This window comes from Meriones unguiculatus, chromosome 1 (assembly GCF_030254825.1).
Source record: "Meriones unguiculatus strain TT.TT164.6M chromosome 1, Bangor_MerUng_6.1, whole genome shotgun sequence".
Taxonomy (NCBI): domain Eukaryota; kingdom Metazoa; phylum Chordata; class Mammalia; order Rodentia; family Muridae; genus Meriones; species Meriones unguiculatus.
This window is the reverse complement of record NC_083349.1, coordinates 194624008-194644312: the sequence shown is the minus strand read 5'-3', so window position 1 is coordinate 194644312 and position 20305 is coordinate 194624008. Positions and strand designations below refer to the sequence as shown.

At 37.5% G+C, this 20305-nt stretch overlaps 1 protein-coding gene across 1 annotated transcript in view; it reads left to right on the top strand.

The window, feature by feature from the left end:
- Arih1 (ariadne RBR E3 ubiquitin protein ligase 1) overlaps window positions 1-20305 on the top strand; it is a 99404-nt gene that overhangs the window by 53074 nt on the left and 26025 nt on the right. Inside the window, exons 4-6 of the mRNA XM_021638793.2 lie at window positions 7748-7840; window positions 8251-8306; window positions 19300-19366. Coding sequence (XP_021494468.1) covers window positions 7748-7840; window positions 8251-8306; window positions 19300-19366 — 216 coding nt within the window. The remainder of the gene's footprint in view (window positions 1-7747; window positions 7841-8250; window positions 8307-19299; window positions 19367-20305) is intronic.

The window sequence follows — 20305 nt, the reverse complement described above, 5'->3', positions numbered from 1 at the left end:
TGTTTTCTCTGCTTTAGAGTGGGTCTTTCTTCTTGATTAATTCTCTCTGGAAACATCTTCATAAGCAAACCTTAGGGATGTGTCTCTCCTGGAGATACTAAATTCAGTTAGGTTAACAATGAAGATGAACACCTTTTGTGACCTTGACACCCACATGACCACGTGAGACCACAGTACAGAGTTGGCTTACTTTCTATTGCTGTGACAAAATGCCTGAGATAATTAACCGGCGTCAAAACAGTGTGATTTGGCTCAGTGGTGTCAAAGGCTCAGTTTCTTGGTCTTTGCCTTAGGTATGTGGCGAGGACAGGTGATGTGGTCCATGGTGGAGTAGAGATGCTGAACTTGAGGAGGCAGAGCAGAAAGGGAGAGGAAGGGACAGGAGACCCTACATGGATAGTTATTTGACTAAATTTTCTAGGTCGTACTCCCAAAGGTTGTGCAACTTCCCAGTAGCCATGAGCTGAGTGTTAGGTCTTAACGGACAGGCTTCAGGGGATTCCTGAATCTGTCTACTGTCCAAACCACAGCAGACAGTCCATTTATGGATCCATCAGGTGCATAGGAACTGAAACTGGGGGCGTGATGAGCAAGGTGTCGCAGCACAGAAAACGTGAATGTGAAGTTAAGGAGTTTCTTGCTGACCTGGCAGTTATTTTAGGTTGTATGGTTAATTTAATGAGCTGTGAATGGAAACTAGCAGTGTTACAAACAACCTAACCACAGCAGTTCTTTTCCATCATTTCTAGGCCTTAGGCACAGATGCCAGTTTTTGTTTAGTTTCAGCAGTGTCACCTGAAATCCTTCATGGAGCTTTATTAATGTGTTGAGAGATTTCTTAAGAAACATGTTTATCTGAACTTCTGTCATACAGTTTCCTCTTACTTACGTAAATGTTCAGTACCTTTATCTTCCTAGAAGGCAATTTTTCCATTGTATAGTGGCCACATGAGTAGTCTTTTAAATAAATGGTGAGTCTGTGTTCATGCACTTTGTATGTCTGTGTATGTGTTGAAGAAGGGTTTTTTGTTTTGTTTTCTCATTTTCAGAGACAAGGTCACTGCATAGCTCAGGTTGGCCTTAAACTCTTCTGTTTTAGTCTTCTGAGTTTCATTACAGGCATACATTAACACACTTGGCTTAAATAAATCTTTTTTTTTTTTTTTTATAGGAAAGAGTTTATTGGATAGAGGTGGACAGAGAGAGGCAAGGAGAGAGACATGGTCCCCTCCCAACTCGGAAAGAAAGCGAGGCAAGGAGAGTAAGAAAGGAGAGAACAGAGAGAGCTAAATAAATCTTTCTAATAGTACTTTGGAGTTAACTATCTGGGAGAGAGGGTCTTACTTTGAATTTACTAGAGTCTTAGGTTGAGCACTGTAAATTCATAGTCACCAGCTTTGTTGTACTTGATTAAAGAATTTCTTAGTCTTGACAGTGCTTATGTATTTTGAATCAAAATAGCTTAAAATGTAGGCGAAGATCCTGTGACCCTCCAAAATACTATGTCTGTAGGCACGTTCCATCACTTGGTTTGCATGTATGCGTGTATGTATTATTTTGTCTTGTTTTTTTTAGACAGGGTTTCTCTGTGTAGCCTTGACTGTCCTGGACTCTTTCTAGATCAGGCTGACCTGGAATTCAGAGATCCACCTGCCTCTTCTCTGAGTGCTGGGATTAAAGCTCCCAGCTCCCTTGGTTTGTTTCCTTCCTTCCTTCCTTCCTTCCTTCCTTCCTTCCTTCCTTCCTTCCTTCCTTCCTTCCTTCCTTCCTTCCATCATTTTACTAGAAAATGTAAAATGTGCTATAATAGCTCACTTTTATGAAGTAATTTATATTCTTTAAGACTTAAAATTTGTTAAATAGTTGGGTGTCATGGCCCACACCTTTAATCCCAAAACTTTAGAGGTTGAGGTAGGCAGATCTGGTCTATAGAGTGAGTTCCAGGACAGCCAAGGCTACACAGACAAGTCCTGTCCCCAAGTTAAAAATCCCATGCAGAATCTTGATGCTTCTGGCATTAAGCCCCAACACTACTTGAGAGAATGTGGTCTAGTTCAAAATAATTTGTACCTTTACTTTTAATTATGTGTATGTATGGAGCAGTTTGTGCACAGAGGCCAGAAAGGTGTGTCAGATCAGCTGGGGCTTGAGGCAGTTGTGAGCTGCTGCTTGACATGGGTGCTGGGAAATGAACTTAGGTCCTTTGGAAAAGCAGTGTGTGCTCTTAATCTTAGACCCATCTCTCTAGGCCCTCTATTTTCCTTTCTAAGCCATCCCATTACAGTGTTGAGAGAAATGATAGAGGACTTGGTTATTCTATTATAAACCAGAATGGCTTTAATTTTGGAGGCAATTTCTGATGGATGAAAGCTGAGATATTTTTTAATTGAGAAAAATTTTTTTCATGATACTATCTGATCACAGTTTACCCTACCCAAAAATGAGATACTTGCTGAACTTTAGGAATCTGCTATTTGGATTAAAGGTGTATGCCAAATGCTCAGAAGGCCTAGGCAGGCAGATCTCTTTGAGTTTGAGGCAAGCTTTGTCTACATAGTGAGTTTTAGGTCTCTGTTCCCCCAACTTCCCCACAAAAGAAATTAAAAATTTGCTTTTGAACATTAAAGTTTCTTTAGATCTTTTAAGATCATAGGTGACAAGTTATTAATACTTTTTTGATATACAACATAATGAATAGTCAAGTTTCATGAGTTAAGTAAAGGGAAGCCCAAGGAAGCAAGGGAGCTTGGACATGAGGTAGTTAGAAGCAAACTTGTCAAAGAGGAAAGGAAACTATATGATGGACTAAATGGAAGAGGGTGGCTGGAATAACACATTTTTCTTCAGCATACATTCATACAGTGAACATGTGTGTTCAGACAATAGGTTAGGGTTTGCACTCTCTTTAGACAGATAAGCAACTTATTTCTACTCATTTAGGTAAAGGTTTTGCTATATTCTCAGACTGTCCTGAAATTTACTGTTACTCATAGTGGCTTTTATATCACCATTTAAAATCTTAATTAGCTCTCCAAGTTCTGAGTCTGTAGGCACACACCATGTCTTGCTAGCTAATCTGTCATTTTGTAAAATTCTCTGATAATAGACCTTGGATTAGAAAGTGCAGTGAACACAGTGATTTAGGACTTCCAGCAGTCATTCATTAATTACTATGACCGTTAATCTCTTAACTGCAGTGATTCTTGAGTGAAAGAATGACATGGAAGATTCTTGTGGTCTTGTAGCTAGTGCCCTATCTCTTTAGTGAGGGTAGCAATGTGATTGTTATACCTTTCGCGTTGACCTACTGTGTACTTGTTATTCTGCCTACAAAATCAACTCCAGGACTGGCCTATACTTCTTTACATGGCTGCTTTTTGGTACTTTAAAAAATAACAGTTAATATGCTCTATATAGAATTGTTGGTTCTCTAATTCTTTGCATCTAATACCATGAGCATTAATTTCATAAGCATATTTTAGGTAGTAGCTAATTAGAAAATGTAGTAAACTTTTAAAAGTACCATTTAGAAGAGAGACAGTAAAAAGAGCTAGGAATAAATTAGATGGGAAATTGTGAAAGAAATGTTAACTATTAGGAGAGAGAGAAGGATGACTTGAATATTTAGGAAGATAGACTAGTAGTTGGAGAGAATATTGAGGAGATTGGAATAGAGTGAAGATAAAACTGCCCAGGTGTAAGAATGGAAAGCAGTGGAACAGGGTGTACTTAGGAGAAGTTAATGTATTGTAGAGAAGGAGTTGCAGAGAAGGCAGATGGTGTAGGGTACGATCTTGAAACAATATGGAGGTAGAAACAGACTCAAAGTTGCTTAATTTAGAATCCATAGATTAATGACTGAGACTTCTACTGTCTGTAAGTAAAGTCTGCATGGCACCACAGTGTGAGCACTCAGACTCAAAACTAAATAGATTTTGTATAATTTTAAAGACCGGTTACCTAAATTAGTAACAGTTAAGTCCCTTAAGTCATTGGAGGTGGTATGGGATGACATGGGATAACACAATGAAAAATTAGCACAAACTATATGAAGAAAATGCCCAGGAAACAAAATGGACTGAATTGAACTCCCTCCCTAACACCTGTCCGCCACTTCTTGTCCCCACATACACAAAGTTGGTTGAAAAGCCAGACATTGTGGCACACACCTATACTCCCAGCACTGGAGGCAGAAGCAGTCAGATTGCTGTGAGTTAGAGGCCAGCCTGGTCTACAAAGTGAGTCCAGGACAGCCAAGACTACAGAGAGAAACCCTGTCTCAAAAAAACAAAAAAGAAAAAGAAAAGAAAAGAAAGAATAAAGTATTCAAATGGGGATTTATGTGGATGTGGGAGGAGTTACCGGGAGGAATGAGGGTAAATACAAGTTTTAAAATTACATAGTAAAAAAATTCTTAAAGAAATGCTGGGTATGGTAGTGCATGTCTAGAGGCAGAGGCAGGCGGCTACCTGTGAATTTGAGGCCAGCCTGGTTTACAGAGAAACCTGTCTAGAAAAACTAAACAAAAAACCCGAAAAGAATTAAAAATACATGTATTTTAAAACCTAAATCATTTACTTTGTTTTCACATGCTAGATTGATGAGAGCTCTGACAAAGAACTGTTGGCATGGGTGTGGTAGACTATATTCTCTTCCCAGTAAGAACTGCTACTACTGCTTACAGGAGGGGCTGGGAGTCACGGTCACACTGTATCTGTCTGTCATCTTCTCTATGTCTCTCTCCTGAGAAATCTGTTTCCAAAGGGGACTACACTCAGCGTGACAACAGTATTGTAAAAAGAGTCTTGTGTGTCCATTAATAGTGTTAAGGAAATTGCACTTAGAAAGGAGGTAAACTACAGGGCCAGAGCACCTTTTCTATTTTTCTTGGAGAGGACCCAAGTTCAATTCCCAGCACCCACCCTGGGCAGCTGTAACTCAGGCTCCAGGGAGATTCAATGAAACTGATCTCCTTGGCCATCTACACACATGTGCAGACTCTCCATTCCTTCACATGTACATGTAATTAAATAATAGAAATCTTCAAAGGACAGAATAAAAGGGAAATAGTGTGTCAGTACGGAGCCATTGCAGAAATTAAAACCCAACAACAAAAGTAACAAAATACAAAGGAGAAGAGTTTCTCTTACCCTTTGTGTGCATCAGGATGTCTGTGAAAGTACATAGCAAAAATGAAAACAGCAGTTGCTGAAACAGAATAGGGCATAAACAAGTAGAGTAAGTTTTCCACGTAAGTTACATGATGCAAAGGAATCTGCGGTCAGGCCTTCCCTGCTTTATTTAAGTGGGCCTGTCTGTGTGCAGGCTGAAGCGCAATAACTTCATGCATGGTGCTCGGTGCAGACGGATAGCTGCTGGGGTGCTGTGGCCCCGACCCCTTGTGAGTTGGAATAGTTTGTTTGCCTCCATCCCCCAAGCTGCCGCAGGTACAGGCACGTGCCACCACGAACACACCTATCTGTTAGTAGCCTTGCCTGTAAATTCTCACATCCGTGGCAACACAGCTTTACCAGGCTAATGTGATAAGTGATTTAGCTGATTTAGTTTCTAAGAGAAAGTATTTTTAAAAATTCTTTGAGAAAAATTTCAATGTTTTTAAATGTATTGTTTTAAAAGCTTAAAACTTTTTATTACTTGGTCAAAATTAATCATAAATGTTGTAAGGTTGATTCTGTTGTTTTATGTATTTATTTGGCAGTGCTAGAGAATCTAACCTAGGAGATCAGACAAATTAGACAGAAACTACCTCTGAGCTCTATCGTCAGCCCTGTAAAATGTTCTGAAAGCAGAACAAGTTAGCCACCATTTATTTGACTCTTAGACTATACTTCATGCACCCATCACCTCTAAATTATTAGTCTTTTAAAACATTGTAAGTGAAGATTAGAACAAAGTCTGTTGTTAATCTTTCTTTCTTTGTTCTGAGACCAGGTCTTTGTACTGGCTGTCTTGGGCTATCCCGGATCTCTCTGATTATCTTGCCTTAAGCCTCCTAGTATTAGAATTATAGGCATGGTGGTACATGCCTAGCTTTCCATTAGTCTTAACTATTTATTTATTTCATAGTTAACGGTAATTAATCCTAGGATCTTATGCTTGCAGGTAAGTGCTTGAATACTGAGCTGTATCCCATGTAGTCAAGAGTGGCCCTCAGCTGTTGACCCTTAGGCCTTATCTCTGAGTTCTAGATTATAGACATGTGCCACTCTACCTGTTTTTACTCGATTTCCTACACATTTAATAATTACTATTTTATTTTTGAGACAGGATTTGAATATGTAGCTTTAGCTGTACAAAATTTTAGTCGCCGTCTTTTTTGTTTGGTTTGGTTTGGTTTGGTTTGGTTTGGTTGAGACAGGGTTTCTCTATGTAGCCCTGGCTGCCTTAGACTGACTTTGTAGACCAGGCTGCTCCTGAACTTGAGAGATCCTCATGCCTCAGCCTCTGGAGTGTTGGGATTACAGGTGTGTGCCACCATGCCCGACTTTTTAAATTTTAAGTATTTTTATACCCCCATACACAAAAACCAAACCTATACCTTTTAATATTCATTCCTCTTTTCTCAAAAATCTACAGCCCTAGACAAAAACATATTTTCTTTTTCTCAGGATTTGCTTGTTCTGTACCTTTCATTTAAACAGAGTCAAACTGTGTGAGGCCTTCTGTCATTGGCTGTTTTCATTTAGCATGTGTTCAGGGTTCATTCATGTTGTGGCATCTATCAGAACTTTATTTCTTTTTTGTGACTAAATATTTGATTATGTAGTTGTTTCACATGTTGAAGAGTGAGCTGTTACTGCATTTTGGCTATTATGCCTGTCTGTTACATAGTGACTAGAATACGAGTTTTTCTAGGAATCCGTATTTTCCTTCCTGTTGAGTAGTAAACAGTGGAAGCGTCACGGTGGGTCATGTGGTGTGTTTTGAGTAAGAGTCGTCCTCCTATGTTCATCTGCTTGAATGCCTGGCCTCCGCTGGTGGAACTGTTTGGAAAAGAGCAGGGGGTTGTTGGGGGAGGTGTATCACTGGGTGGGTTTTGAGGTTTCAAAACCTCTGCCGTTTTCAGCTAGCTGTCCCTGTCTTGTGCTTATGTCACATGTAAGCTTGCCTGCTGCCATGCTTCTTGCCATGATGGTTATGGAGTCTAACCTGGAACCATGCTCTGCAGAGTAAACACTCTTTAACACATTGCTTTGTCATGGTTACTTAACCAAGACAGAAGTTATGACAACTGCATTTAATATTTTGACATAGTTGTTGCTTGGTTATTTCCCGATGTTGTGATAGTTTTTCTGAAACAGTATTTTGTAAGTGGCTTCCAATTTTTTCATCTATGTACTTGATAGTATCTTTTTAATTACAGCTTTTCTAGTGAGTGTTATATGGTCTGTCATTGTGGTTTGATTTACATCTCTATAAAAGCAAACAAAATTGAACATCTTTTGTGTTGAGTGGTAAGGTTATCATATATTTATATATTTAATTCAAGCTTGTCTACCTGTGTAAAATTTATAAATATTAACTACGGATGCATTTCTATTTGTTAGGTAGTCTGTGCTAAAAGTATTTGCATGTCTGAATTCATCATATAGAAGTCATTAGGAGCTTTTTGGTTATTGTCAAATGGGTAGTTACTAGGTATATGAAAATTGTGAGCTTTGCGGTGTTACGTAGTTTTTACTTTTTTTTAAATGTCTTTGTTAAAGTTTCTTTATTTTTGTTACAGTATTTTACTGGCCTTGAATGTGGACATAAGTTTTGTATGCAGTGCTGGAGTGAATATTTAACTACCAAAATAATGGAGGAAGGCATGGGACAGGTAATTTGATTTTCACTTATAAAATTTATATGTAGTGTTTAGGCCCTTTCATAAATATAACCAGGTAAAAATTTTCAGGATTAAACATTTTTCTAGATTAAAAGTCTTAAGATTTAAAATGTGACATTCTAGTTAATCAGGTATCACCTCTGATAATCTCTATCAGGTTTATCCTAGTAAAGAGCTTTGTTTGGTATTTTGCTTTTAACGTTCTTGTTTTGTATTTGGGGGGAAAACAATTGTTTTGAAGGACAGTTACCCCAAAGACTTACTTCATGTAATAGAAAAGGAAAGGATTGAACTCCTGCAAATAGGGAAGTGTCTTCAGAACCTAGCAAAGTGCCAGGGAATGGTAATGTCCCGTACATATTGTTGAATGAAGGCATAGTTTAAATTTCAATCTTTTTCAGACTATTTCGTGTCCTGCTCATGGTTGTGATATTTTAGTGGATGACAACACAGTAATGTAAGTATTTCTAATAGATTCTGCATGTCAAATGTTGTCTTGTTGATTAAACCAAATTAATTTTGACTCAGTACTTTTGAGAAGGTAAATTATTAAAATTATGTAAATTATTAAAATTATGAAGGGACTTTTTTTTCCTTGCTCATTCCTTTATAATACAAAAAGACACTTGCAATTTGCTTAGGTAGTCACTCTTAGGGTAAATTTGGCAATACGTGATAGCTAAATTTTGCTAACTGATGAAATTGTTGTAATAGGATAGTGAATGTGTTGATTGTCCTATGGGAAACAGGTTAAGATAGAATCAGGGAAGAGTTTTGGAGGCTAGGAGTGATGCTCAGTGAGTTGCTCAGCCTATGTGAGGTGTCCTGGCTTTAATTTCCAGCACCCACAACAAAATTAACCAATATGAAAAATAGTGAAAAGAAATGTGACTCATGAAAATATATATGTGCTGGATTAAAGAGAGGATCAGGAATGGATAGATTCAGTACAGGTACACAATGCCTGAGAAAAAGAAAACATTTACAAAAAGAAGAAATTTAGCTGTGATGAGCAGAGTCTGGCAGCCTTTGAGGAACTCCAACACTTACATTCTCCGCAGAGAACTGCCTCACTGAGCAGAAGGCTGAACCAGAGCACTCCTGATGAGGTAGTCACTCACTGCACTGCTCAGGGACACAGTGCTCTCTGCTCAAGTGCTGCTACCAAAAGTGCTCTACAGCTGGAGGCTGTAGACTAGTTCTCCTGTACAGTTTGGAGCGAAGAAAGAAACTTGGCAAAAGAAGCATAGTGAGTTCCTGGTATTGTAACTGCTTAAATTATCTAATATTTAGACCAGTAAATGTTATGGGAGGCTTAAACTGAAGTAAAAAACCTGCTAGCTCAGCGAGGTAACTTTATTTTCTGAACCATATACAAAATACCTATTTACAAGTCTTATCTACAACTAAACCACTAGCTCTTTAGAAACCTGTTTCTATCTGTGTCATTTTACCTAGCTGGTTCACCTTTCTCTTGAGCTCCTCCAAACCTAAGAGGGCCGTTTAGCTCTCTTCCCTAGCATTCTGTTTATCTTTTTTCCTGGTGGCTGCTTCTGTTTTTTGTTGTTGTTTTGTTTTGTTTTTTTTTTTGCAAGCCCAAATAGAGAAGATCTCCATCTCTTAACTCAGAGCTTTTTCCATAAAGGCTCTTCAAAGCCAAGGGTAAGGGGAGGACTATTAAAGTTCTAGTTGGTTATAAAAGAAGTCTATAGCTCCTCCCCTGTCCCCTGGGCAGGCTGAACCATTTCTCCATCGTTGGGATGGGCTTGGCTCCAAGGCAAGTGGTAGGGTAGCCTGAGGGCCCCTGTCTAACTTTGCTTGGGATCATAGGGTCACAACATGCTCCTATGACAGGCAAGAATTTTTCGTTCTTTAGCATTCTTTGAATAATGCTTTTAGAGGTATACCCAAATCAGGTATACCCCTGATCTCTTCAGGACACACGCAACAGCATCCGCCAAATGTAATGTCTATTTAGACTTTTATATTTTGCTAACAAGTAGGTTTTCTATGTGGAGTAATCAAATATCCTGTAACATGGCATAAACCCCAACTCTGTATTACTCTCGTTTGTCTTAGAGTTAGTCCTCTTTCCATTACTGTTTAAGTTACCAAAAATAAATCAGCTGCTGTCATTCTTCCGCTTGTCTTTAACTCGTTCCCTTGTGCATTCTTGTTCATTGTATTTTTTCCTAAGTGTTGTTGGTTTCATCCTCCCAGCCAGTGCACTGTGTCCTGTGAGTCATTTCAGAAATTGCTGGTGACATTTTTCGTACCATACACACAAAATGCCATTCCCCAAAAGGTTCACAATAATAGGTATAACATAACAATGTAAGTATAATATGTATATGTAAAGTAGTATTAGAAAGAAAAAGTTACTCCTTAAGACTAGAAATAACATAAAAGGAGTAAAAATTAGGAGTGAGACAATGCTTGGAAGTCAAACCTAAAATGTTCCTATTTTTAAATAGTGATGTTCTGCAGTGGCTAATCAAAGAGGGGAGGGTCCCATTAGAGATATAGATGGAAAGTTTAACAGTTGGTAATGATTTCTGTCATAGACAGTCGATATAGTCAAGACTGTAGGAATATGACGTGTATTTTAGAAATACAGCTTTGATGTAGTGGAGGATGCTGTAGAGTGGAGAAATATTTGGTTAATGAGATTTGTTTGGAAGGTTATTTGTAATGTAGGTTAAAGGGAATTTAGGAGTCGCTATATCAATGGGAAGCAAGTAGAAGAAACAAGTGACAAGGGAAGCCATCACTCCTGGGAGAAATATAGGATGAAAAAAAATATTTAAGGACTAAAAGTTTAATTGATAGAGTAGTAGTCAGACATGGTGGTACACTCGGCTGGGGAAGGTGGGTTGCAAACTTGAAGCTAACTTATGCTACATAGTGGAATGCAGTCTCCAGTTTCGACAGAAAGCACAAGTCAGATGTAGTGGAAGCTGCTTGGTTAGGTGATGCTCTAAGTGTAAGTAGAGGAACTGAAAGAGTAGAGAATGTCGGGATTTGGCTCATTTGGGAGAGGATTTACCTATAATGTAGCCCTGGGTTCGATCCCCGTGTGAGACTGCTATGGTTCTCATACCTATAATCCCAGCACTGGTCACGTCTATGTATGTGGATGCTGGGGATCTAGACTACAGTCCTCACAGTTTCATGGCAAGCCCTTTGCCCACTGAACAACAACAGCTTCTATCCTTTTGACCCCATACTAATCCCATTGCACCTACTGATATTTTTATTTGCCACAGATTTTCTGGAGGATCTGCTTATTTTCATTAGTTAATTTTCTTTTTACTTTCCAAACACTTTGGGTCAATAGATTAGAAAGTTCTTTTTAATTTATTTATTTGTGTTTATTTTTATGTATTGCCTGATTTTGCCATCTTATGTTTGTTCAACCCTTCAGTCTGTATTTTATTTCATTTCTGCTTTTTGTGTTGTTTTGTTTTTCAGGGCTGGGAAACTGAAATTATGCTTTTCATCTATACAATTTGTATCTTGATAGTTTTCTGTAGATTTTATTGAGAGACTTCGCTGGTTTCATTATTTAAAACTTAACGTAATTTCTCTATTATTTATAATAGCTTCTTAAAAGCTTTGGGAACTCAAACACCTGGGTTCCAAAAAAGAATTGTCTTGATTATATTCACTCAATTGTGGCTCAATTTTTTTTTTTATTATTAACTAACATAATCTTTAGTTGAAAATGGGGCTTTTTTTTTGCATGCTAAACTGTTGTTTTCTATACTGGCCTGTTTCCATTCTTCTCTCTGTCTCTTTCTCTGTTTTTTGTTTGTTTGTTGTTGGTTTGGTTTTGTTTTTTGGGTTTTTTTTTTTATGGTTTTGTTTTTCTCTTTTTCTTTCTTTCTTTTAATCCCCCTGAAGTGTTTAGATGCTGATAGCTCTGTTCTGTTTTAAAATCCTCATTTTAAAATATGCCTTCCTATGGATCATTCTATATCCATAAAGCAAAATATTTAAAACATTTAGAATATTAAGTCATCCAGCCTGTATGGATCACCTTGGGTTTCAGGTTGGGAATGCATTTAAAGTTGAAGACACTTTAACAAAAAAACTTACTTCCGAGCTTTGACTATTAAGTTGGTGTCTTTGTCCTAGAATAATTTAAATGCCTTCACCAGTCATACTTTGGAAATACCAGATTTGCATCTCTTACTCATACTTTTTTGAATTTGGGATTTTCGTATCCTAATTCAGCCTAAGTCATCACCTCCTTTGCCACCAGACTCACTCTTTTTGCTTCTCATTATCAAAGAAAGTTATCACTAGGTATTAAGGAGTTTCGTGAGTTAATCTTGGGTGTTCTTGATTTGCTTTTCTCCTATCTTCTATACTCACTCCTGTACCAAATTCAGTTCATTCTACACCCTAACATCTTTCAAGTTACCTCAGTAGGAATAGGTATTCATTTCTATCTGTTCCTATTGCCATTGCATGATCTAGGCTATCATTTTCTAGACGTTTGCTATTGGCTCCTAATTTATTTCTTCATAGTTCTATGACCTTCAAGTAGTATTTCACAAGTATCCTCTGTGGTCCTATGCTGTTCGTCTTTTTCTTACCTTTTGTTACAGCTATATAGGGACTTGGTCTCATGAAAATACTGTGTATTTTATTTGCATTTTTAAAGAAATTTTCTGTCTTTTTTGTGGCCTTCTGTCTTTATCATGTTTACCACTTTTAATTCTTCTAACATTCATTTTTTTGAGTCATTCAGGACTCAGTTTGATTTTAATTTTGATTTGGTCCATGTCCTATAAGTTTCTAAACTCACTCTCTAGTTACTTCCAATTAGCTTTTCTTATTGCCTATTCTTTGGAGCTGCACAACCCAAAGTTATCTTGCTTACATTGACTGAATCAGTCATTTTTGTATACCCTGAATGTACTGATCCTTGGAGTCTTAGTACTTCTTTAGACTTAGGTAACCCCTACTTCCTCTTCATCTTCCAGGGGGTTTAAATACTGTGTTTCTTACATTCTAGACTTACTCTCTACTACCAACCTGTTTTATTACTCTGACTCTCAGATTTCTTATTTCTCAGTGTTAGAGACCTACAGCCATTATGTGGGAGTCAAGAATTTGCCACTGAACTCTATCTCCAGTCCTCTTAATACTTTTTTGAGATAGGTTGTGTGTAGCTTTGGCTGTCCTGGAACTCACTCTGTAGACAAGGCAGGCTTCGAACTCCCAGAGATCCCCCTTTCTCTGCCCCTTAAATGCTGGGATTAAAGACATGAGCACCACTGCCCAGCTCCTTTTAAATACTTAATAATGGTAATTGAATGCATTCGCCATTTTAAAATTATTATTGCTTAGCATCTTTAAATAAGTTCTGAGGAAATATATCATCGTCATTATCAGTGGCATTCATAAAAATATCTCATTGAAAGTGAGTAAATAAAATGAATTTTGTTTACCATCAAGAATATTAGTCTAAATAGTCTTCCCTATATGTTGGCCTCATCTAGAGTTGTGCAGATGGTATACTTTAAGAATGTTTTCTTTGTCACAAGACTTTTTTTTCTTGATACCTTCATGAAATTAATGAAAATTATTTGTCTGAATTATGTACCATTTATTACTTGTGACCAAATAAATGTGGTTTTATTCATAATAATTGATCTTTAATTTCATTTACCTGTTTAGGCTCTCTCTCACTGTATGTAGCTTTTCTAGTGATCTCAGCATAAAGGAGAGCTTATATCTATATATTACATTAGTCTTTGAAGATATTCAAGTAGTATATTGACTCCCATCATTTTTGTAGCCTAAGTTGGTCCTGAACTCAAAGTTTTCCTGGTCAGCCTCCCGAGTGCTTTAATTACAAGTGTATTAAACCTTGTCCAGCTGTTTTGTCTCATCTTAACTAACCAGTTGTAACAACTTCATCTGGAATTGTGATGGTTCTGATTCCACATCCTATGGAGTGTATCCCCCGCCACCTGCTGCCGTAAAAAAAAAAAAAAAAAAAAAAAAAGGTTTATTTCTATATTTCAGAAACGACAGGTTGATTGCCATTCATTTATATGAGAATTATTTCATTGTGTTTATAATTTCTACTGGGGACTATGGGTGTAGCTGATAAGTATCTCTTTAACTTTAGCAAAGTCCTGGGTTTGATCCCAGAATCTTTATATTTTTTAATGGTTCATAGACTCTTTGACTTCTAGGTCACCTTTTGTTCTTAATTCTATACTTGTATGAAAAAAGAAAAATATCATTTTTGATATTAAAACACGTTTTCCATCAAAGTTTAACTCCCTGCTATTTAGTATGAGCTAACTGCTGCCTTTATACGGTCCTTCATCTTCTAACATAGGAAGTGTATAATTACCATATGTTATTGCCTTTGCCTGTTTTCTGTTCTGTCACTGATTCTCTTTATGTTTTGCCAATGGGTTGGTTAGAAAATTGTATATGTCTGTTACAAAGCTCCTAACTGCATATAACTGTGAGCCTTTTTTTTTGTCAAGTTTTGAATATCATTTAAGTTGAATGGTGTAGCATGTATTTTTTTAATTGATTACTATTGAATGCATGTGTATATTCGTTCAGCTGAGTGATGGCTCACGTGCCACTGAGCATATTTGAAAGGCAGAAGACAACCTTTGGGAATGGTTCCTCCTTTCATCAAGCTGAGCTGGCCTGTTGGGGTGTGTATGTGTGCATGCGTGTGTATTTTATGACTATATGTATATTTTCGGGTATGGTGTATGTGTGTATATCTTTATTATTTTTATATAATGTCTGATTCTCCAGATAATAGAGACTTGAAGTTTTTGATTGGCCAGTGTGTAAAATGTTAAAGGATATTTCAATATGTCTTGGCACACATACATTGATTTCCTTGGGTTATATCAGGACTAAAATATTTAAGTTTAGTAGATTTTCTAAAATACTTTTCAAATGATTTTCTAATGTGTTTGAGCATATACTATTTATGCGAGTTTTTGCCCTTTGCCCATTCTTGTGGGAATGTGGTTTTAATTTGCAGTTTCCTAGTAGATAATATAAAGCCTTGGTTTCTACATTCATTATCAGTTTAGGCAGCTCTTTAAGTTTTTTTACTACATTTATTTTATTGTCCATACATGCTATGGTACCCATGTGGAGGTGAAAGAAGAGCTTGTGTGAGATAGCTCTCTCATTCCATGTAGGCCTTGGGGGCTCAAACTCAGATCATCAGGTCTGACAGCTTGCCTTTACCTCCTGAGTCATCTCTGTAGCCCCGATACTTCTTTTAATGAAGTTCTCACTGGAATAATGTCTCCATTCTTAAATTATTTTGGTCTATTAGTAATTCTTAAATGGTTAAGAATTTTTAAAACATTATAACAATTTTTATTGTATATATTACAATATATAAAATGTGGCTTGCCCTTCATTTCTGAAAGATTATTTATTTTGATGAACAAAGTTTTTATTATGTCTTCAAAAGTTTAGATAATGTGTGGTTTAGAGTTGGTTTTTTTTTTTCTTTTTTTTTTTTTTTCTTTTCTAGACAGGGTTTGTCTGTGTAGCCTTGGCTGTCCTGGACTTGCTTTGTGGACCAGGCTGGCCTCAAGTAAATGTATCGATTGAAGTAGAGAGGGGCAAAGACGCATTAGCGGCAACTGCACAGGACAGATTTTGTAAGGAATGGCAGGTTGTTATGTGGTCTTTGGCCTTTACTCAACTTATTTGATCATGTGACTGTTTTGGACAGAGGAATTCAGAGTCAGAGAAGATTGCTTTGACTATTAGGTTTGGGAAGTGTGTGTGCGTGCGTGTGCGTGCGTGTGCGCGCGTGTGCGCGCGCGCGTGCAGTCTATAGGTCTTGGGAGGGTGATCAGGATAACAGTTTTGAGGTCTTTGGGATATTTAGTGAGATGATGTTTCAAGAAAGAAGGGGAAAGTAGGGAAAAGGAGAGATGATTGTATATTTACAAAAAGGAAAAATATATAGAATCATAAATATGGTGAGAGTTGCATGTGACGTTATTTAATTGCTGGTGTCTGTCTGCAGTTTTTATATCAAGAAAGAGTTTAAAGGAAAATGTTTTTATTGAAACTAAATTATAGCAGAGTTGTTTTAACTGAAGGTGCTTTCTATGCATAAGCACTCTCTAGTAGTTGTACTAGCTAATTTATATCACATTGATAAAACTGAAGACATCAGGAGAAAGCACCAATTGACAACATTCCTCCACAGGAAAGGCTGCAGGGCTTTCTCTTAATTAATGATTGGTTATTTGGGGACCCAGCCCATTGTGGGTGGAGTCACACTGAGCTGGTGGTTCTGGGTTGAACATGTCCTGAGCAAGCAGTAAGCAGCCTGGATCAGCTTTGCCTCCAGGTTCCTGCTCTGTGTAAGTTTCTGCCCTCGGTTCTTTCCGTGGGGAACTATTACAGAAGTGTAAGCGAAACAAACCCTTTTCTTTCCAAGTTGCTTCTGATTATGGTGTTTCATTATAGCAGAGTCACTTGATTTCAAATTGTATAACATTGTAGGGTTTGTTGTTGTTGAAGCAGGTATGATTTCTGAATTGGAGGGTAGTTAAATGCTTCTGTGTTGTACTGTTGTGTGTGCAGTAGGAGTACAGGAGAATCTTCTTGGACTATCTGAGAGATGCCCTCCACAGAGAATTGGTCTAGTGACTTTTCAACAAAGGTTATGGCAACTGGTATTCCTGAAATTCACCTATTAATAGCTGAAACTTTAATTTATCTTAATAGTGCTGTTCTTAACAGTATGAAGTCATTCTGTATCTCTCAAAAGAAATTTTAGGTGGAAACTGTTAGTCATTTTTTTCTTACAAGTCCTAGTAGAACATGCCAGGTTTATAATCACATCTTAAACTAGGATCAGCTGTAAGAAATAGTGTGTAAAATCAGAGAAGCATTATGGATAATAGATACATAAAATGTGTTTGCAACTAGAGCATCTGACTTAGAGTTATCTACTCTTATTTAGCTGTCTTAAATCCACGAGGCACTAGATTGCCCACTAGAGGTGGCGGGAGAGGGACTCACTGGTGGAGTTGTTAGGGCTTCCTAGCTCCTGATTTTGTTGTTTTGTTTTATTTTTTAAAGAAACAGTCTTATTATGCAGTACAAGCTGGAGTCAAAGGAAAAACTTTGCTGTTTCAGCCTCCTAAATGCTAGGATGATAGTCAATTCTAAATTATTTTCATTATTCTGTTTCCATTCAACCACTCCTACATCCCTCAAAACCCTTACCAAACACTTACCTGGTTTATCTGTGTATTTAGAGGTCTAATCTAGAAATCATATGTAAATGATTTGTTGTTTGTTTGGCTTTTCAAACCAGGGTTTCTCTTGGCTGTCCTGGACTCACTTTGTAAACCAGGTTGGCCTTGAACTCACAGAAATCTGTCTGCGTCTGCCTCCCGGAGTGCTAGGATTACAGGCATGCACCACCATGCCTGCCTATAAATGAAATCACAATCCTGGGATTCTGTTGTTTATTATTTCCCCCTCCTAGCTTCATTATTTGGCATAGTTGTTTTTGAGAGTCATTCACTTTGTGGCGTGAATCACTATTTAGATCTTTTTATTGTTGAGTTCATTCTGTTTCTACTAATTTGTGAAAGTTTTTATCATATGAACATTCTGTGTAAGATATAATTCCAAGTGTGTATATGTAGGAGGGAAGTTGAAGCAGTTTGCGCTAATGCTGTGTGTAACTTTTTGAGGAACTGTCAAATAGACTAAGTTTTGTTAAGCCTCGCTTTCAACATGAATATGAAGGTTAATTCATTTAAAAAATACTTATCAAACACTTCATAGTTCAGTGAGTGTGCTGGATACAGCATTTTTTTTTTTCATGGAGCTTACTGTGTGGGAATAAGCAAGCAAAACGATAGATATCAAAGCAAAAGATTATGTAGGCAATTGCTATAATTAAAATTAGGACAAAGTTTTAATGTTTGAGTGTATACTATTTGTCAGACACTTTTATTTTCACAGTACTTTACTTTTACAATTTTTTTTTCAGGTTAGTAACCTGAGGTATATAGAGGTCAAAGAGCCATACTCTTACACACAGGTTGCTTTACCTCAAGTCCCCTTATTGCTGTTTTCCTATTTCCATTCTGGGAAGGGGATGGCGGGGACCAGTCCTAGGTAGTACTATTCCCGAAGAAGTATGGATTTAGGATTTTTGAAGAAATACAACAGTATGTTGGGGATGTAGGCATGGCTCTCCTCGCGTATAAGCACTGAAAGTTGCAGGTCCACTTGGTTTCACAGTGCCTAAGCAGGCCAACCTAAGCTACCAAGAGTGATATTGCCTTCCCTGTCCCCATATGGTTTGACAAGAGTATACCTGAAAGCAGCATAAGAGAGTGGGCTCTTAAGGAAGGACAATGGGAGGATTTTAAACTTAAGGTCGAAAAGGCTGGGCATGAATGGGCATTAAGTGGCTCATGACTTTAATTCCCAGTACTTGGGAGGCAGAGGCAGCAACATCTCTGTAAATTCAAGGCTAGCCTGGTCTACATAGTAGGTTTTAGGACAGCCAGAGTACATACTGCAAAGACCCTATTTTGGTGGTGGTGGTGGTAATGAATCAACTATGAAGCCAGAGCATATAAAATTGCCTCACTCAAGGATTGGGCTATATTATGTTAAAAGGTTATTTTGTCAGTGGCCATCTCCCATTACCACTGGTTTTAATACCACCTAAACAACAACAAAAAACCCTGATAGTGGTGTTTGAACCCTGGTTCTTGAATGTGCTTGGCAGTTGCTTAACTACTTAACTATGTCCTCAGCTTCAACATCATTTTCTTATGACATTCAGAATGCTGTTTATATGAAACTAATGAGACTTCAGCCTCACGGTTCCTCACTCATGCCTTTGTGGTGTGAATTACAGAAATTGTTTTGGGGAAGTGTATAGGATAGAGAGAGAAAACCAGGTTGCTGTCATTTTTTTTTTTCCATTTCATTTAATTGCCAAGAACTGTAACATGAAGGCAGTCCTTAAAATTACATACACTTTACTATTCACAAAACCCGGGCCCAATCTTTAATATTTCTGTTGACAGCATCTGTTTCATTTCATGTACTCAGTCAAGGGTTTAAAGGAAGCTGGGCAAGAATTACTGACAAAAAAGCTGCAAGGACCACAAACTTAAAGTCTTTAGACTGCAATGTGAACTTGGCAAAATAGAATATTTAGATTATATGATATGTGGAAATTGTCTATCTAAGTCATATTACAGAAACGTTGTTGAAATCACTATTTGCGCTAATTGATTGATTGATAGAAGGTATACATTTTGACATTTTCAACTTAGTTTTATGCCATAGCATAAGCAATTTTGAAGTTACATTTTATTATTACACATGTTGTAAAACTTGGCTTAATAAACTCAATGAAATTGTTTTATTCTTGGTTTCAGGCGCCTGATCACAGATTCAAAAGTTAAATTAAAATATCAGCATTTAATAACAAATAGCTTTGTAGAGGTAAGCGGTTTATATTTCTCTAATTTTAGTTTTCAAAATTCTGTTTTTTATAGAAATACTAGGTAGGGTTTTGTTGTTGTTGTTGTAGTTTTGTTTTTTGTTTTGTTTTGTTTTTATGAAACAGGGTCTTACCATGTAGCCTTGGCTGTCCACATTATGTAGACCAAGTAGCCTTTAACTTGTAGAGATTCACCTATCTGCCTCCTCAATACCAGGTTCCCAGCATCTATAATGCTAGTCTTCGAACTAACAAGAACCTGCTACCATTTTTAGAAAAAAAGTCATTTTTCTTTACTGTTCTTTATTTCTAGCAAAGACTTACACTATGTTATTAAACATGTCATAATCATGTTGGGTGTCCTAACATTGTTAAGTTCTACAGTTGTCTTGTGATTCATTGCAGATAAACAGTACTGTAGTTACTGGGCTGGAGAGGTGATTCAGGGTTAGGAACACTGTGTTCTCTTCAGGGAGACTTAGGTTCTGTTCCCAGCGCCCGCATGGCAGCTCGCAGCTTTTCGCACTGCAGTCCCAGGGGACCCAATGCCCTCTATGTCCTCTGTGGGTACCATCACGAACACGGCTCATAGGCGTACATGCAGGCAAAGCATGGCCCTCCTACACACACATAATTTTTTAAAATTATATTATACAGGGTTTTTTTGTTTGTTTTGTTTTGTTTTCCCAAATTGTGGCTTCCCTGTGTTTGTAAATTAAGGTTTATTGGAGGTGAATATGGTGGAACATGCCTTTAAAACCCCAGCATTCAGGAAGGCAGAAGCAGGAGGATCTTCATGAGTTCCAGGACAGCCATGACTACAAAGAGATACCCTATTTCACAAAACAAACAAACAAAAATAGCTTATTGGAAAATACCTATTGCACGTTCGTTCCTACTGATTTTGTGCTCTGATGGCAATTATACACAGAACACTGTAG